Here is a 15,018-nt window from a genome sequence, read left to right on the forward strand (position 1 = left end):
CCAACCCATCCCCGCCCCCCCTCCAAGGTCTGCTAGAGTTACAGAAAGCTCAGCCCATCCATCACTATCCCTTGCCTGGGGAAGGGATTGATCTGCAGGTGGGGAGCTTATGAAACTAGTCTGTTCAATCAGCCCAGCCGCATTCAACAGGACAGCTGTTGCAGGTACACGGTTACTTGGTTGTAATTAAGTCCGATATTTGTTAACTGTCACATGGTAAAATCACATTTATAATTAATTCTCCTCCATGTCCATTACAGCAATGTATTTATCTTCAACCTATAAAGTTACACCTGACATTAGTTATTGAAAAGAAATTTTTAAAAAAGCGCTACTGTTGTCAATCTCATCATGCAATTTAAATTTCAGTTTATTGCAACAAAATCATAAAGATTTGTCCTGGTCTAAGTACCAGCTTTTCTGCTTCAACCAATAAAGGTAGCCTCCAGTGTATTATGGACAGTCATTTTTTTTTGCTGAGTGAAATATTAACTTGCATCAAATCACGTTTACCCGTCACCCCTGTGCATGCTGACCGACTTTGGCTCCTGGTCCAACAACACCTCGACTTTAAAATTCTCATCCTTGTATTCAAATTCCTCCCTGGCCTTATCCCTGCCCTGCTCTGTAACCTCCTCCAGCCCTACAACCCTCTGAGATCTCTGCGCTCCTTATTGCATTACTGAAAATTGGTAAGTCACCTCATCTGGATGGAATACAGATGAAAGAAGCAAAGGTAGGAATAGCAGATACATAGATGCTGGAGGACTGGAGGGTTGCTAATGTTATATCACTATTCAAGAAAGGGGAGAGGGATAAACCAGGATACTACAGCCCAGTCAGCTTAACATCAATGGTGAGGAAGTTGTTGAAAACCATTATCAGGACAAAGTAAATTTGGAAAGGCATAGGTAAATCAAGGAGAGTCGGCATAGATTTATTGAAAGTAGATCGGTCTGACTGACTTGATTTGAATTTTTTGTTTAGGTAATAGAAAAGGTTGATCAAGGTAGTGTAGCATATGTATGTATGGAATTTTGGACGGCATTTGATAAAGTGTCACAAAAGAATTGTTAAGATGGAAGTGCATGAAATTAAGGGGAAAATGGGGGAATGGATATGGAAATGGCTCAGTGACTGTGGTGGGTAGATGGATATTTTTCAGAAAGAGATGGTTTGCATTGAAAGTTTTGAGTCCATGACTCTCTTTAATTTTCATAAACTACCTAGACTCAGGAGTAGGAAAGTTTGCAGGTAATACAAAACTTGACTACGTGGTAGGTAGTATTGAGGATATTTGTAGAATTTAGGATAAGAGAGGATCGTGACATGAGCAAAAGCATGGTAGTTGGAGTTCATTGCAGTGAAATGATGCACTTTCGGAGGTATAGTATGGAAATACAGTACACTATAAATGCTATGATTTTGAAAAGTGTATATGAGCAGAGAGACCTTGGTGTTCATATGCACATATCATTAAAGGTGGCAGTGTAATTTGGTAGGTGGTTTAAAAAGCGTGTGGGTTTCTTGGGTTTATAAATAGAGGAATAGAAGATAAAAACAGAGGTCATGCTAAAACTTGATAAATCACTGGTTAAGCCTCAGTTGGAATATTGTGGACAATTCTGGGCACCACACTCGAGGAAAGATGTAAAGGCCTTTGAAAGGGTGCCAGGGGTGTTACCAGGGATAGAACAAAGAACAGTACAGCACAGGAACAGGCCATTCGGCCCTCCAAGCCTGCGCCGATCTTGATGCCTGTCTAAACTAACACCACCTGCACTTACGGGGCCCATATCCCTCTATTCCCTTCCTATTCATGTATTTGTCAAGATGTCTCTGAAACGTCGCTATCGTATCTGCTTCCACCACCTCCCCTGGCAGCAAGTTCCAGGCACTCGCCACCCGCTGTGTAAAGAACTTGCCTTGCACATCCCCTCTAAACTTTGCCCCTCGCACCTTAAACCTATGTCCCCTAGTAGTGAAATCCAGTGTCACGGAGAGACAGAAAATAGCTCTACTTTGAGGAAAACAAGAATCCCACACGGTCACTTAAACATTATTCCAGATTTAGAACGCAGGTGTTCAGACAAACATGTCTGCTATGTAAAGGGAGATGCACCTCCTCTTCCATTGTGTGTGGATTGGTGTTTGAGCTGCCATCTTTTTATTAACTTAGTTAAATGATTCTGGGCAAACTGATCCTATGTTTTGTCTGCTTCCACACTTTCATTTTGAATGCTGCAACTTGCATTTACTTTATTTGGATCTTTTACTACTGTGCCTCTCCCTCCATCCCTGTCCCAGGGGGAAAAAATGGTTTCACAATTGAAATGATCCTTAATACTTTGAGGTAAAATTTGCCAAACAGGCATGCTTGAGCTGCAGATGTTTTTGTACTTAAGAATCATTTAATTTTATTTGTGGTGCATTGCAGGATATTGAATCCTTAATGTCGGAAGGAAACAAATCACGAACAGTTGCTGCCACCAACATGAATGAAGAAAGCAGCCGCTCTCATGCCGTGTTCAGCATTATTTTAACTCAGACTCTTTATGATCTCCAAAGTAGTGTAAGTCTGTGTCCACTTCCTGTGACACAAGAAACCATGTAGACTGACGTGAATGCTAGGAGACTCCAAAATTATTTTCTATTTGCATTTGTTGCAGGTTTAACGCTCTTCTTTGTATTTCATTATTTTTAGACTTCTGGAGAGAAAGTGAGTAAGCTGAGCCTCGTAGATCTGGCTGGGAGTGAGAGAGTTTCTAAGACTGGAGCTGCAGGGGAACGGTTGAAGGAGGGCAGTAACATTAACAAGTAAGAGATTTAAAGAAACAATGTAACTTAAGTATAGATAAACCAGAGTAATTTTTTAATAAAAGTTATATGATCTCAAGCAAGGTGAGGGTCTTCAAAACCAAGTAGTATGTAAATTTTCAAACTAATGCATCCCAATTTAGACTGTTAATTTCACATAATTCGTCATGCACTCAGTGTATTAGCAGGTTGTTGGTTCAAGCTGGCTCCAGAATTTGACAGCATAATCTAAACTAACGTTGAGTGCAGTACTGATGGAGCGCAGCTTTGTCGGTGATGCCTTCTTTTGGATGAGACACAAAATTGAGACCCTTCCGCTTTTACAGGTTGTTATGATTGATCCTATGGCACTTTTTTGAAGAAGAGCAAGAAATTCTTTTGTTCAACATTTCGCCCTCAACCAAAATCACAAAAGCAGGTTAAACTGCCATTCAATCATTTACTTTTTGTAGGACATTACCATGCACAATTTGGCTGCCGTGTTTTCCCATAAGAAAGTAATTTGTTAGTTGTGAAATGCACTGCAATTTCTTTCATTCCTGAGCATCAAGATCCATATTCAAAGTGAAGTCTTATTAGTTGTTCCAGGGAAGGCATCTGTTGAATTCATATTAATGCTTTTATGACAGAACCAATCATGATGGCATTTTTGGTGAATGACAGAAATGGTGTTCTAGAATGGTTTCTTGTGATAAGTGCAGGTCCAATATCCATTTTACATCACAGTCGGAGTTAATGCAGATGATGGGCCTTTAAGTTGGAATTGTGTTGATCTGAAGAACCAGTTCACTAGTGGTTTTTTTGGTTTAATCAGACAAAGAGTTATTGTCTGCTATGTGTGAAACCTACAATAGTTCTCCCTTGTGTTTACCCAAAAAAGTACCTTAATTGCATTGGCAAATCAGATAAGGTAGCAGAGCAAAACTTTTTCATGTAGCGTAGCGAAAACTATAGCAACCAAATTACATGGAGAAAATGTCTGGATAACTGGGATCTCTCAATATCAATGTGTGGTTCCTTTGTGCCAGTGTACTCTCGAGATTGCTTATCCTGTATGAACAAGTTACCTTTTTTACATCATATTATTATGTTAAATTTAGTTTTCCATCCCACATTTTCCTTACAACTACACGCACTCTTGCTGTAAATTTGGACCAAAACTTCAAGATAGGACTGTTGTATAACAACAAGGTTTTTGGAACAACAGACTTTGGATTCAAAATGAATGAGTGACTTCATTGAATAAATAAAAGATTATTTTATCTGGTTAGGGAAACGAGGATGGAGGGTCATAAATTTAAAATTGTTACAAAGAGACTAAAAAAGATCAACAGAAATTTCTTCATATAGAGAATTGTTAGAATGCAGAATGCTTGGCCACAGGGTGTATTTGAGGCGGAGACTATTGCTTCTTTGAATTGTATATGCAGATTACCAGTATGTGCAACAGATTCCTCACAGCACAATACTAACAAAGCACATGAGTGATGCATTTTTGTGGTAAAACCTATACTTTACTTTACTTACCTTTACTTTTCTCCACTCTCTAAATACTGTGCCTATTTCAGAGCACTTCATTGCCTAATATTAGACATAAGATTTTGGCCTCATTTCGAGATAAATGCAGCTTAGTCGCTTCCTAAGTAAAAACGCAGATTTTGTTTTACCCTGCCAAATTTCCTTTGCATTTAAGCTAGTTATGTGTCTCAAGTTTTAAGTTTTATTCTGTTTTCTTCTCAGGTCCCTTACTACACTAGGGTTGGTTATTTCTGCATTAGCTGACCAAGTAGGAGGAAAGGGCAAAAACAAGTTTGTGCCTTACAGAGACTCTGTGCTCACCTGGCTTCTCAAGGTATTGATGTGACCAGATTGAGTTCTTCATAGGAAATGTATATAGTCAAAAATGTATCTGCACATTGCAGACCAACATCGAAAGCCTTTCATTTATGGGAAATGGACTTGTCTCCAACTCAGTCTGATCTTATTACTAGCATCTTGTTGTTTGTGCAGCTTCAGATGTCTTACCTGAAATGAGTTTGGAACCCAAATCCTATCAATCATGGACTCACAGCAAAAATGCCCATCATTTAGCACTGATTAGCACAATTTGACAGTGTCCTTCAGTGAGACCTTATAGATGGCGATTGTGGGAAATGGAGAGCATTTCCCTGGTACAGTTGGGGTGTTCTGAGGTTAGTGTTTAAGGTACAATTTTGGTTAAGATTAAAGGGAGCTTTACTCTGCACTTGCAGTACGGCATTAGATTCTGCAACTTTATAGCAAAAGTGTTCCATACTCCAGCACTGTGCACCTTTGCTATTGAATGACAAATACTGAATTGCAAGCAGCAGGAATGGTGCAACAAAATGAGATTATCAATTACCTGTGTTAATCTCATTAAGCATGCTGTATTGTGACTTTGGCATTCATGCATTTTTCATAAATAAAGTCAGCTTGGTTGCTTTCCCATGTCTGAGTCAGAGGGTGTTGGTTCAAGCTTCATTCCAAGACTTGGAATTCAGCCTTGCATTCCACTGCAGTACTGAATTGTCAGAGATGCCACCCTTTGGACTAAAGGTTATGCTGAAGGCTCCTTTGACTGTATGTTGAAGATTTCATGGCATGGTTTGAAGAGAGGCTGGGAGTCCTTCCCTCAGTCAACACCATCAAAAACATAGTGCTGTTTGTGGGCGATCTTGTGTGTAAAACGGCTGTTTCTCTACATAATAGTCACTGCACTTCAAAATGACTCCTTGTATGTGCCGAACTTTAAGACGTTTATGATCAGATGCTATAATAAATGCAAGACCTTGCTATTTATGAATTTAGTTTACAGTGAAACATTTTTAAAAAGTGTTGGAAGTTGGGCTGCTTTACTCGTTTTTGAAGGAGTTTGATAGCATGCCCCTTGTTTTTTCAAATAAAAGCAATCATGAACAGATTTATCCTCCTGCCAAAGATCTAGATTCCTTTCTTTTAAAAAAAAAAGCACTATGACGCTGAAGACATTTATATTGAGGCATGTCTAATGCTAACAAGACTGTGCTATGAACATGTAAGATCTGGTTGACATCTTTTACGACGAGAGTTTTTTTTTACATTTATAGCACTTGTTAAAGAAACATGTCCATTATAAAACTGCTTCCACACCCAAACGTCACCTCCTGAAGTTAAATACCCTTGAGTTTACTTTTTTTATTTGGTGGAAAGGAGCTCCACAGCCCTGAGCAAACTGATGATGTGTGAGAGTTGCCACATATTAACTAGTATTGATGCTGTGGTGTGCATGCAAGATGGGCCAAATATTGGTTAAAAATATTATTTATGAGCACTTCTTTGGAGTCTGCGCTAGTTTTGTGGATGTTATTTCTTTCATCCAATAATAATGCTGAGATGAGAGGAAGCTCCTTGTAATTCTCAAATATCGAGCAATTTAAAGCCATTAGAAATACTCCCTGACTCAACCTGATAATTTCACCTCAACATGTCCATGTTTACATGGTCATTTGCTGGGACTGAAGTGAGAATCTTCTACTGCATCTTTCAAGATGAATTAAGAATAACTTGTTCGATAAATACTTTTCTCATCCACTTTAAACCAGCCAACTTTTATTTTGCAGTACTGGATTTATCCTAAAGGTTTATTAGGCTTCTTCTAATACATAGTAGTACATTCTTGTACTGTATTCGTTTGTAGTTCCAAATGCATTACTCACTGGATCTGTTGTGTTATTATAAGCTTCTTGACTAGAGCAAACATTTATAAAGAGAAAGCAAACTGATACAGATCAGTACTCTGACAGGTGTGAGATGTTCCCAATAAAATTGCTTCTACTTTGAATGTTGATTTTCACTCGAATGTTGACTATATTTGCATTGGTCTCTAAAGCAGAGGTTTAAGATTCTGTTTTCATGTGTCCTGTATCTGCAGGTGCCTCTTGACCATGGCAGTACATTGGAATAGCAATGAAATAGCTTCTCACTGCTCACAAGTCCTCAAAAAAATAGATTTTAAAAATGGAAGCACTTTCATAATATCTTCTGCCAAGTTTGCTCCGAAATGTAATCCACAGTACATTTACTACCATAAGCTCAACAGTGTTGGTGGGACACTAATGAAGTGCAGCCTTCTGTAGTGGTAGGGCCAATGTATGTGTCACAACTAATTAGTGGGCTGCATATGATTAAGTTGCTTTTGAGTCGTGCAGAATCATCATCCAACACCACATCCAACTCCCAACCTATTTTGCACTTCTTGAAGTCGTCAACTGGTATTATTCAGACTGTCTTCAATTCTGTCAGGCCCCACTCCTATTCTACAACAGCAAAGTACTGTAAATGCTGGGAATCTAAAATAAAAAGAGAAAATGTTGGAAATACCCAGCAGGTCTGGCAGCATTAATGTTTCAGGTTGGTGACCCTTCGTCAGGGTTCTGAGCAGCTGAGTGTTTACAGCATTTTGTGTTTTTATGTCGCTCTTCTGTTTCTGTCTCGCTTCCATCTTAGATTTATGTGTTCATGTCGCTCCTTCATTTCTGTCTCAAGCTCCCTCCCTTTCCTACACTTCATCTCTGTCCAACACTCTCCTCTTCCTCTCTCCAGCTGTCTTGCCTGCTTCACTTTTGTCTGTCTTTCTGTTTCCTCCCTCGCACTACTTTCCCCTCCCACTATTCTTTTTTTTTTGTGGCTTTTACCGCACTTTTTTGGGGCAAGTAATGAGACTACCTCCCACAGTGAGATCGCAGTGATCTAGCATCCACTATTCTGCTCAACATTCCCCTCCCTTTTTGGTTGAGATTTGCATCAGTAGTCAATGATACGGCGCCCAACTGGAGAGGGAGAGCAGGAGGAGGTTGTGAACCCATTATATTCATGCTGTAAGAGGCAGCAGCACTATCTGTCTGTCATGAGTCCTTCTTGGAAGATGATAGCCTGGATTTTGCAGAGGTTTATGATGGCAAACTGTGAGCATTTGCCATCATTATTCCTCTGAAACTGACCACAACTTCAGGATTTGACACCAGCACAGATTAATATAGAAATCCTGAAGTTGCGATCTATCATTCAGTGCTCCACCACAGACTCCACTGTGGACAGCCTTGCCTCCACCAAAAGCATGATGTTTTTTAAGGTCAGTACCCTTGCTTCGCCACTGACCACAAAATCCGGACCCCTCTGTTTTTTTTCTGGTAGGTTAATCAAAGCTATTTTCTTAAACTGGGAGAGGCTTCTCGGCCATTTAAAGCTGGATAGCAGGCTAGATTGAGCTCAGAGGCTAAGGATTAGAATCCCTAAGTGCAGTGTCAAGACAGTGCGATTTGTCAATCAAGAGGTCTAGATGGTCTTCCAAAGATCTTATTTTAATAACTCATCTGTATTTTTTATTTAGCCTGGCTGTAAATGAATCAGCTTACAGAGAGAAAAAATTGTTTTTTCAGGAACAGAGGCTATGAAGTGAATAGGTCACATTCTGGTTTTATCGGTGTTATATATAAGTACAGCTGTGAATTCAACAGCTTCTATCGCACTAGTTAAAGAAGAGCAGTAAGTTTACATGGTGTCTTGGGCAAACTTTCTCCTTTCTGTCCGTACCTCCAAAAGCGAGTCATCTATTCATGTACTCGTTTGCTGTTCGAGGGATCTTGCTGTGCACAAGTTGGCTGCTGCACTGATCTCCATAACAGTGACAGCATTTCAACAATAGTAAAGTGTGTAGGTACAGGATGTGATGAGGTGTCCCATAAATGCAAATTTTTTTAAATGACTATATCATATGAAGAATTTAAGGATCCATGTTTGGATTTGTGATTAACAGTGAAATGTTGCGGTATAATTGTTTTAACAGTTCCATATTTGGGTTTTCTGACTCATTGAAATATTGTACCTAATAAGAAAATATCAATAAAATTATGTTCAAAACTATAATATACTATTATTTTGAAAAACATTTTAGAAGCAAACAAATAATTTGCCAGTACTGCATGTACCTGTCATTCATAGAGTTATACATATTCATCATTCACAGGCTATAGACGTATATCTGTGTCTCAAGCAAAGGGTAAATTGTGGTATTGACATTGAATCTTTAAATTTCTGAATCAGGACAACTTGGGAGGAAACAGTAAAACTGCCATGATAGCAACAATTAGCCCAGCTGGAGACAACTATGAGGAAACACTTTCCACACTGAGATACGCTGATCGGGCAAAGCGCATAGTAAACCATGCTGTGGTGAATGAAGATCCGAATGCCAAGATCATTCGGGAACTACGTGAGGAAGTGGAAAAACTTAAGGAGCAACTAAGTCAAGCTGAGGTAAGGAGGTGAAGGTAAATGAGCAGTACTGGAGGGAAACATTTGTGTCCATAACATAAGCCATAACTACTTTGAAGTTTGCTTCATTTATAACTGCAAACATAGTTTTAAATGTTTCTTGAATGTACTTTCAGCTTTCAAAGTCTTCACTTCTTACTTTAGTTTTAGAAGAAAGCATTTTTTTTTCACTTGACGATTCTCCCACATGTGCCATAATTTGATTCTGTATATGATGAAAAGGTTATTAATGAACACAGGCCTGCACTATCTCACTGCATTATTACTACTTTCTGGAGCCAGTCTCCCTTCACCATAGCTGGAGCCATTAATAGTGCCACTGTACATACACTACGCAGGTACATTTCTGTGCTGAATCAAATTCCTGAGTGCCTGATTTGCCAATTATCTCTTCGCCTTTTTTGGTAAGATGACTTCATTGCGTGTAGTATGAGAGGCAAAAGCTTATGTTGGCTGCTGCCATTGTAACTTCAAAGGACACGCCATGCCCTCAACATTAAGTTTCTTGCATACTTAGCTTAAAAACTCACCAAGACTGGATCTGTTCTAACTCTCAAAATCTTTAAATGGCCTGGTCCCTGATGGTCATCCAGTTTCAGCAGTTAGTATCTGAGCCATACATTCTAGAAAGGGTCCCAAGTTTGATCCCTTGTCTGTGTTGATTTAGCTGATCTAAGGAGGGATGGGAAAGTTACTCATTATTGATCAAGATCTAGTGGTTCCTTAATATAAATGCATATATGTAATAAAACTTGGTTGCAAATAATCTTTATTGCGTTTGACCGAGTCTTGACACACTCCATGTCTTGAACAATAGTTGCACAGAGAAATAGTTTTACCAGCTTTTCATCTGGATAGAGAGCATAATTTCTGTTGATTCTTCTTGAGGTCTGGGGTGGATCAGCCATGATCTTATTGAATGGCAGGGCAGGCTTGAGGGACCGAATGGCCTGCTCCTGCTTCTATTTCTAATGTTCTTATGTCTGTCTCTGTGTGTCAGGCACAGCCATCTTTTAAACAAGCTGTTTTTTGTTCAGTTTCCTTACTGATTTGTTAATCATTGTATTGTTTGTTTGTGATATAGTCTGACCTCTCAGCTGGATGACCACTCCCTGATGAAACTATTGGATTATCATTAAAAACCCATCTGGTTCACTTAACGTAATTTAGGAATGGAAATCTGCTGTCCCTTGCCAGTCTGACCTGTGTGTGACTCCAGACCCACACCAATGTGATTGATTCTTATTTGCCCTCTGAAATGATCTAGCAAGCCACCTCAGTTGTATCAAATCACTGGGAAAAATTATAATAATACAAACAGACAGACCACTCAATATTGACCTCCGAAGCAGACATGACAAAGAAAAATCCAGCCCAATCAATTGTGCAGATCTTCCTGGTAACTTTTGGGAACTTGTGCCAAAATTGGGAGTGCTGTCCTGCAGACTAGTCAAACAACAGCTTGACATAGTCATACACACAGAATCGTGCCTTTCAGCCAACGTCCCAGACTCTTCCATTGCCATTTCTGGCTATGTCCTGTTCTGTCGGCACAAAGGGCCTCCTGACTGTATGCCATTGAGTCCTGAACATTAGCTCTGGATCGCATGATGTTGCATGACATCAGGTGACCGCCAGGCAGTCAAGGAGGATCAGCCAGGTCTTACAGGAGCACCCTGAGTATATCTCACTCTCCAATCAGTATTTATGGTTTCTCTGGGAGTGTAGCCAGAGCCAAGACCACAGCTGGCTCAGCTGCACAGGGGAACAGGAGGAAGTTTGGGAAATCAGTAGTGATAGGGGATTCAATTGTTGGGGGAACAGACAGGAGTTTCCGCAGCCACGGTCTTAAATCTAGGATGGTATGTTGCCTCCCAGGTCCAGGGTCAAGAATCTCATTGAGTGGCTGCAGAACACTCTGAGGAAGGAGGGTGAACAGCCAGCAGTCATGATCCATATTGGTACCAATGACATGGAAGAAAGAAGGGATGAGGTTCTGCAGGCAGAGTTTAGGGAGCTAGAAAAGAAACTAGCAAGCAGGGCCTCAAAAATGGTAATTTCCGGATTACTACCTGTACCACATGCAAGTGGGTGTGGAAATAGGAGGATAGAGCAGATGAATGCATAGCTGGAGAGAGGGTGCAGATGGGAGAGCTTTAGATTCCTGGGACACTGGGGCCAGTTCTTGGGGCGATGGAACCTGTACAGGCCAGAAGGGTTACAACTGAACAGAACCGGAACCAATATTCTTGCGAGGTGATATGCAAGTGCTATTGGGGAGGGTTTAAATTAACTTGTCAGGGCTGTTGGAACATGGAGGTAACATGAGAGAGGAAAATCAAGGTGCACAGAGAATTGGGGGAGACAAATAGCACAAGGGTCGGCAATAGTAAGGTATCGTGTGGGAGCAATGAGGGCATGAAATTAGGTAGAAATTAAGTTTACTGTGCATGTATATGAACATGCAGAGTGTGGTAACTAAGGTTAGTGCGCTGCAGGCACAGACACCCATGTGGGAATAGGATGCCATTGTGATAACGGAGACCTGGCTCAAAAAAGGGAGCACTGGGTACTAAATATTCCTGGATCCAAGGTGTTCAGGAAAGAGAGGGAAAGAAAAAAATGATGTGGGGGACTTCAATTATCCTAATTTAGACTAGGATAGTAATACTGTAAAGGACAGAGATGAGGTCGAGTTTCTAGAGTCTGTTCAGGAGAATTTTCTAGATCTGTATGTTTCTGGCCCAACGAGGAAGGAGGCATCTCTGGTTCTGGAGAATGAGGTGGGTCAAGTGGATCAAGTGTCATTAGTGGAACATTTAGGGGACAGTGATTATTGTATCGTAAAGTTTAGGTTAGCTATGGAAAAGGACAGGCACAATCCAGAGTAAAAATAATTAATTGGGGGAGGACCCACTTCCATGAGGTGAGGACTCAGATAAATTGGGATCAAAGATTGGCCGACAAGACTGTAACGGAAAAATGGGCTGCCTTCAAAGAGGAGATAGTTTGGGTACAGTTGAGGTACATTCCCACGAGCGGAAAAGTAAGACAAACAAATCCAGAGCTTACTGGATGACGAAAGAGATAGACTAACATGAAATAGAATAATGCTGCGTATGACCAATGTCAGGTAGATAATACAAGTGAGAACCAGACTGTATATAGAAAGTTCAGAGGGGAAGTGAAAAAAGAAATGAGAGGCAAAGAGAGTATGAGAAGAGATGAGCAGCTAACAAAAAAGGAAATCCAAAAGTCTTTGATAGTCATATAAATAATAAAAAGGTGGTAAAAGGAGGAGTGGGGATGATAAGGGACCAAAAATGTGATTTATAGATGGAGGCAGGGGGCATGGCAAGCAGATGTTGCCAAAGTCATAGTGAAAGTGGAGGTAGTTGAGACACTGGATTGACTAAGTATTGATGAAGAGGAAGTATTAGATAGGCTGGCTGTACTTACATTTTATAAGTCACCAGCGCCAGATGAAATGCACCCAAGGATACTGTGGGAAGTAAGGGTAGAAATTGCGGAGACATTGGCCATAATCTTCCAATCCTCCTTAGATTTGGCTGTGGTGCCAGAGGACTGGAGAATTGCAAATGCTACACCCTTGTTCAAAAAGGTGTAAGGATTAAGCACAGCAACTACAGTTCAGTCAGTTTAGCCTCAGTAGTGAGAAAACATTTAGAAATGATAATTTGGGACAAAATTAACGGTCACTTGGACAAATGTGGATTAATTGAGAAAAGCCAGCATGGATTTGTTAAGGGAAAATCATGTTTAATTAACTTGCTGGCATTTTTTGATGAGGTAACGGAGAGGGTTGATGAGGGTCATGTGGATTTCCAAAAGGCATTTGATAAAGTGTCACATAACAAACTTGAGCGAAGTGGCATGCCCAGTAAAGACATGACATATGTTCCTACTTTTAAGATACGAACTTCATTCAATGTGGACTGCTTGAAATTTACTTGCCCTTTTTAAAAAAAAAAGTGGGCAGTGTGCTGCATGATTGCTGTCGAAGGTCACATGACCGGGCCTGTGAATACAAACACTGCTTCACTGTCTTGAAAGGACAAAAAGATACTTTCCAGACCAAGAGGTGTCAACTACACCCTTCCTAGAACCATCAAGTGACATTCCCGAATTGAATGGTTTTCTTCTGAGACAAAGATGTGAAGTAGACACATTATAATAGAATAGTACCCATTTGTTAATAGTCTTGGATTCCACATCCTGGTCCATTGTGTGGTTACACCAGGGGAGAAGGCCATGTGTCAACTAACAAAAACTCTAATTTGATGGATTTTGACCTTAAAAGGCAACCCTCTGGAGACAGGGAGAGAGATCACAGCAACGTCACAGAGAAGGCAGACCAGCTGGGGGCTGTGGAAGGATCCAGCCTAAACAAGAAGAAGCCCTGCTGCTAATTCTATACTTCAACTTTGTGCAGCAGTAAACTGAAAGTGACTGCTGCCTCCAGTCTGAAATCTTAACCACCAGATATCTACAACAACTCAACCAGTTCAAGACTACAAACAACCCAGGCCTGCACCTTTAAAAGAGACTGTCCTACTTAGAAGATTCAACAGGTTTACTGCAAATCATGAGCACCTGCCACACCTTGAACTCTTAACCTTTAGCTTCTATCTATCTATCTTCTGAGAGCGCATGAGGGAGTGAATGTGTGCAGGAGTGGTGTTGCAAACATTTCGGGGAAGCAATATTGCTCAATAAATAGTTAATCTTTTATTTTGAACCTACAAGAAAACCTGTCACTTTTTTTGGCATGTAAGACACTTGGCTAACTCAACTTTTTAAACAAAACACGATTGCTGTCAATTGGGAGGTGAACAGTGGAAATCACCCATACCCCTTACCACTTGTCTGTAACAATAGTTAAAGCCCATGGAATAAAAGGGACAGTGGCAGAATGGATACGAAGTTGGCTGAGGGACAGGGAACAGAGGGTATTGGTGAATGGTTGTTTTTTGGACTGGAGGAAGATATATAGTGGCGTTCCCCAGGTGTCTGTGTTAGGACCACTGCTTTTCTTGGTCTGTATTAATGCCTTAGACTTGGGTGTCCAGGGCACAATTTCAAAATTTGCAGATGATACAAAACTTGAAAGTGTTCTGAACTGTGAGGAGTTTAGTGATGAACTTCAAGAGGACTTAGGCTTGTGGAATGGACGTGCAAGTGATAGATGAAATTTAATGCAAAGAAGTGTGAAGTGATTCATTTTAGTAGGAAGAATGATGAAAGGTAATATAAAATAAAGGGTAAAATTCTGAAGGGGATGCAGGAGCAGAGGGACCTGGGAATATATGTACATAAATTATTGAAGGTTGCAGGGCAGATTGAGAAAGCGGTTAATAAAGCATATGAGATCCTGGGCTTTATAAATACAGACATAGAGTATAAAAGCAGGGAAGTTATAGTGAACCTTTATAGAGCGCTGGTTCAGCCTCCACTGGGGTATTGTGTCCAATTCTAGGCCCAACACTTTAGGAAGGATGTGAAGGCGTTATAAAGGGTGCAGAAAAGTTTCACGAGAATAGTTTCAGGGATGAGGAACTTCAGTTACATGGATAGATTGGAGAAAGGTGTTGAAAATCATGAGTGGTCTGGACAGAGTAAAGGAAAACTGTTTGCATTGGTGGAAGGATGGAGAACTAGAAAACACTATTTAAAGTGATTGGCAAAAGATATAATGGCGACATGAAAAAATATTTTACGCAGCGCATGGTTAGTGTCTGGAATGCATTAGCTGAGAGTATGGTGGAGGCAAATCTAGTCATGGTTTTAAAAGAGAATTGAATAATTATCTGAAGCGAAAAGATTTGCAGCGCTGGGGGAAAAGGTAGG

The 15,018-nt window shown here is 40.3% G+C and overlaps 1 protein-coding gene across 6 annotated transcripts in view; it reads left to right on the forward strand.

The window, feature by feature from the left end:
* kif13a (kinesin family member 13A) overlaps positions 1-15,018 on the forward strand; it is a 366,399-nt gene that overhangs the window by 235,605 nt on the left and 115,776 nt on the right. For all 6 annotated transcript variants that reach the window (XM_068057158.1, XM_068057185.1, XM_068057194.1 and 3 more), the window contains exons 8-11: positions 2,438-2,572; positions 2,705-2,817; positions 4,558-4,669; positions 8,920-9,132. In XM_068057158.1, the coding sequence (XP_067913259.1) occupies positions 2,438-2,572; positions 2,705-2,817; positions 4,558-4,669; positions 8,920-9,132 (573 nt within the window). The remainder of the gene's footprint in view (positions 1-2,437; positions 2,573-2,704; positions 2,818-4,557; positions 4,670-8,919; positions 9,133-15,018) is intronic.

This window comes from Heterodontus francisci, chromosome 2 (assembly GCF_036365525.1).
Source record: "Heterodontus francisci isolate sHetFra1 chromosome 2, sHetFra1.hap1, whole genome shotgun sequence".
Taxonomy (NCBI): domain Eukaryota; kingdom Metazoa; phylum Chordata; class Chondrichthyes; order Heterodontiformes; family Heterodontidae; genus Heterodontus; species Heterodontus francisci.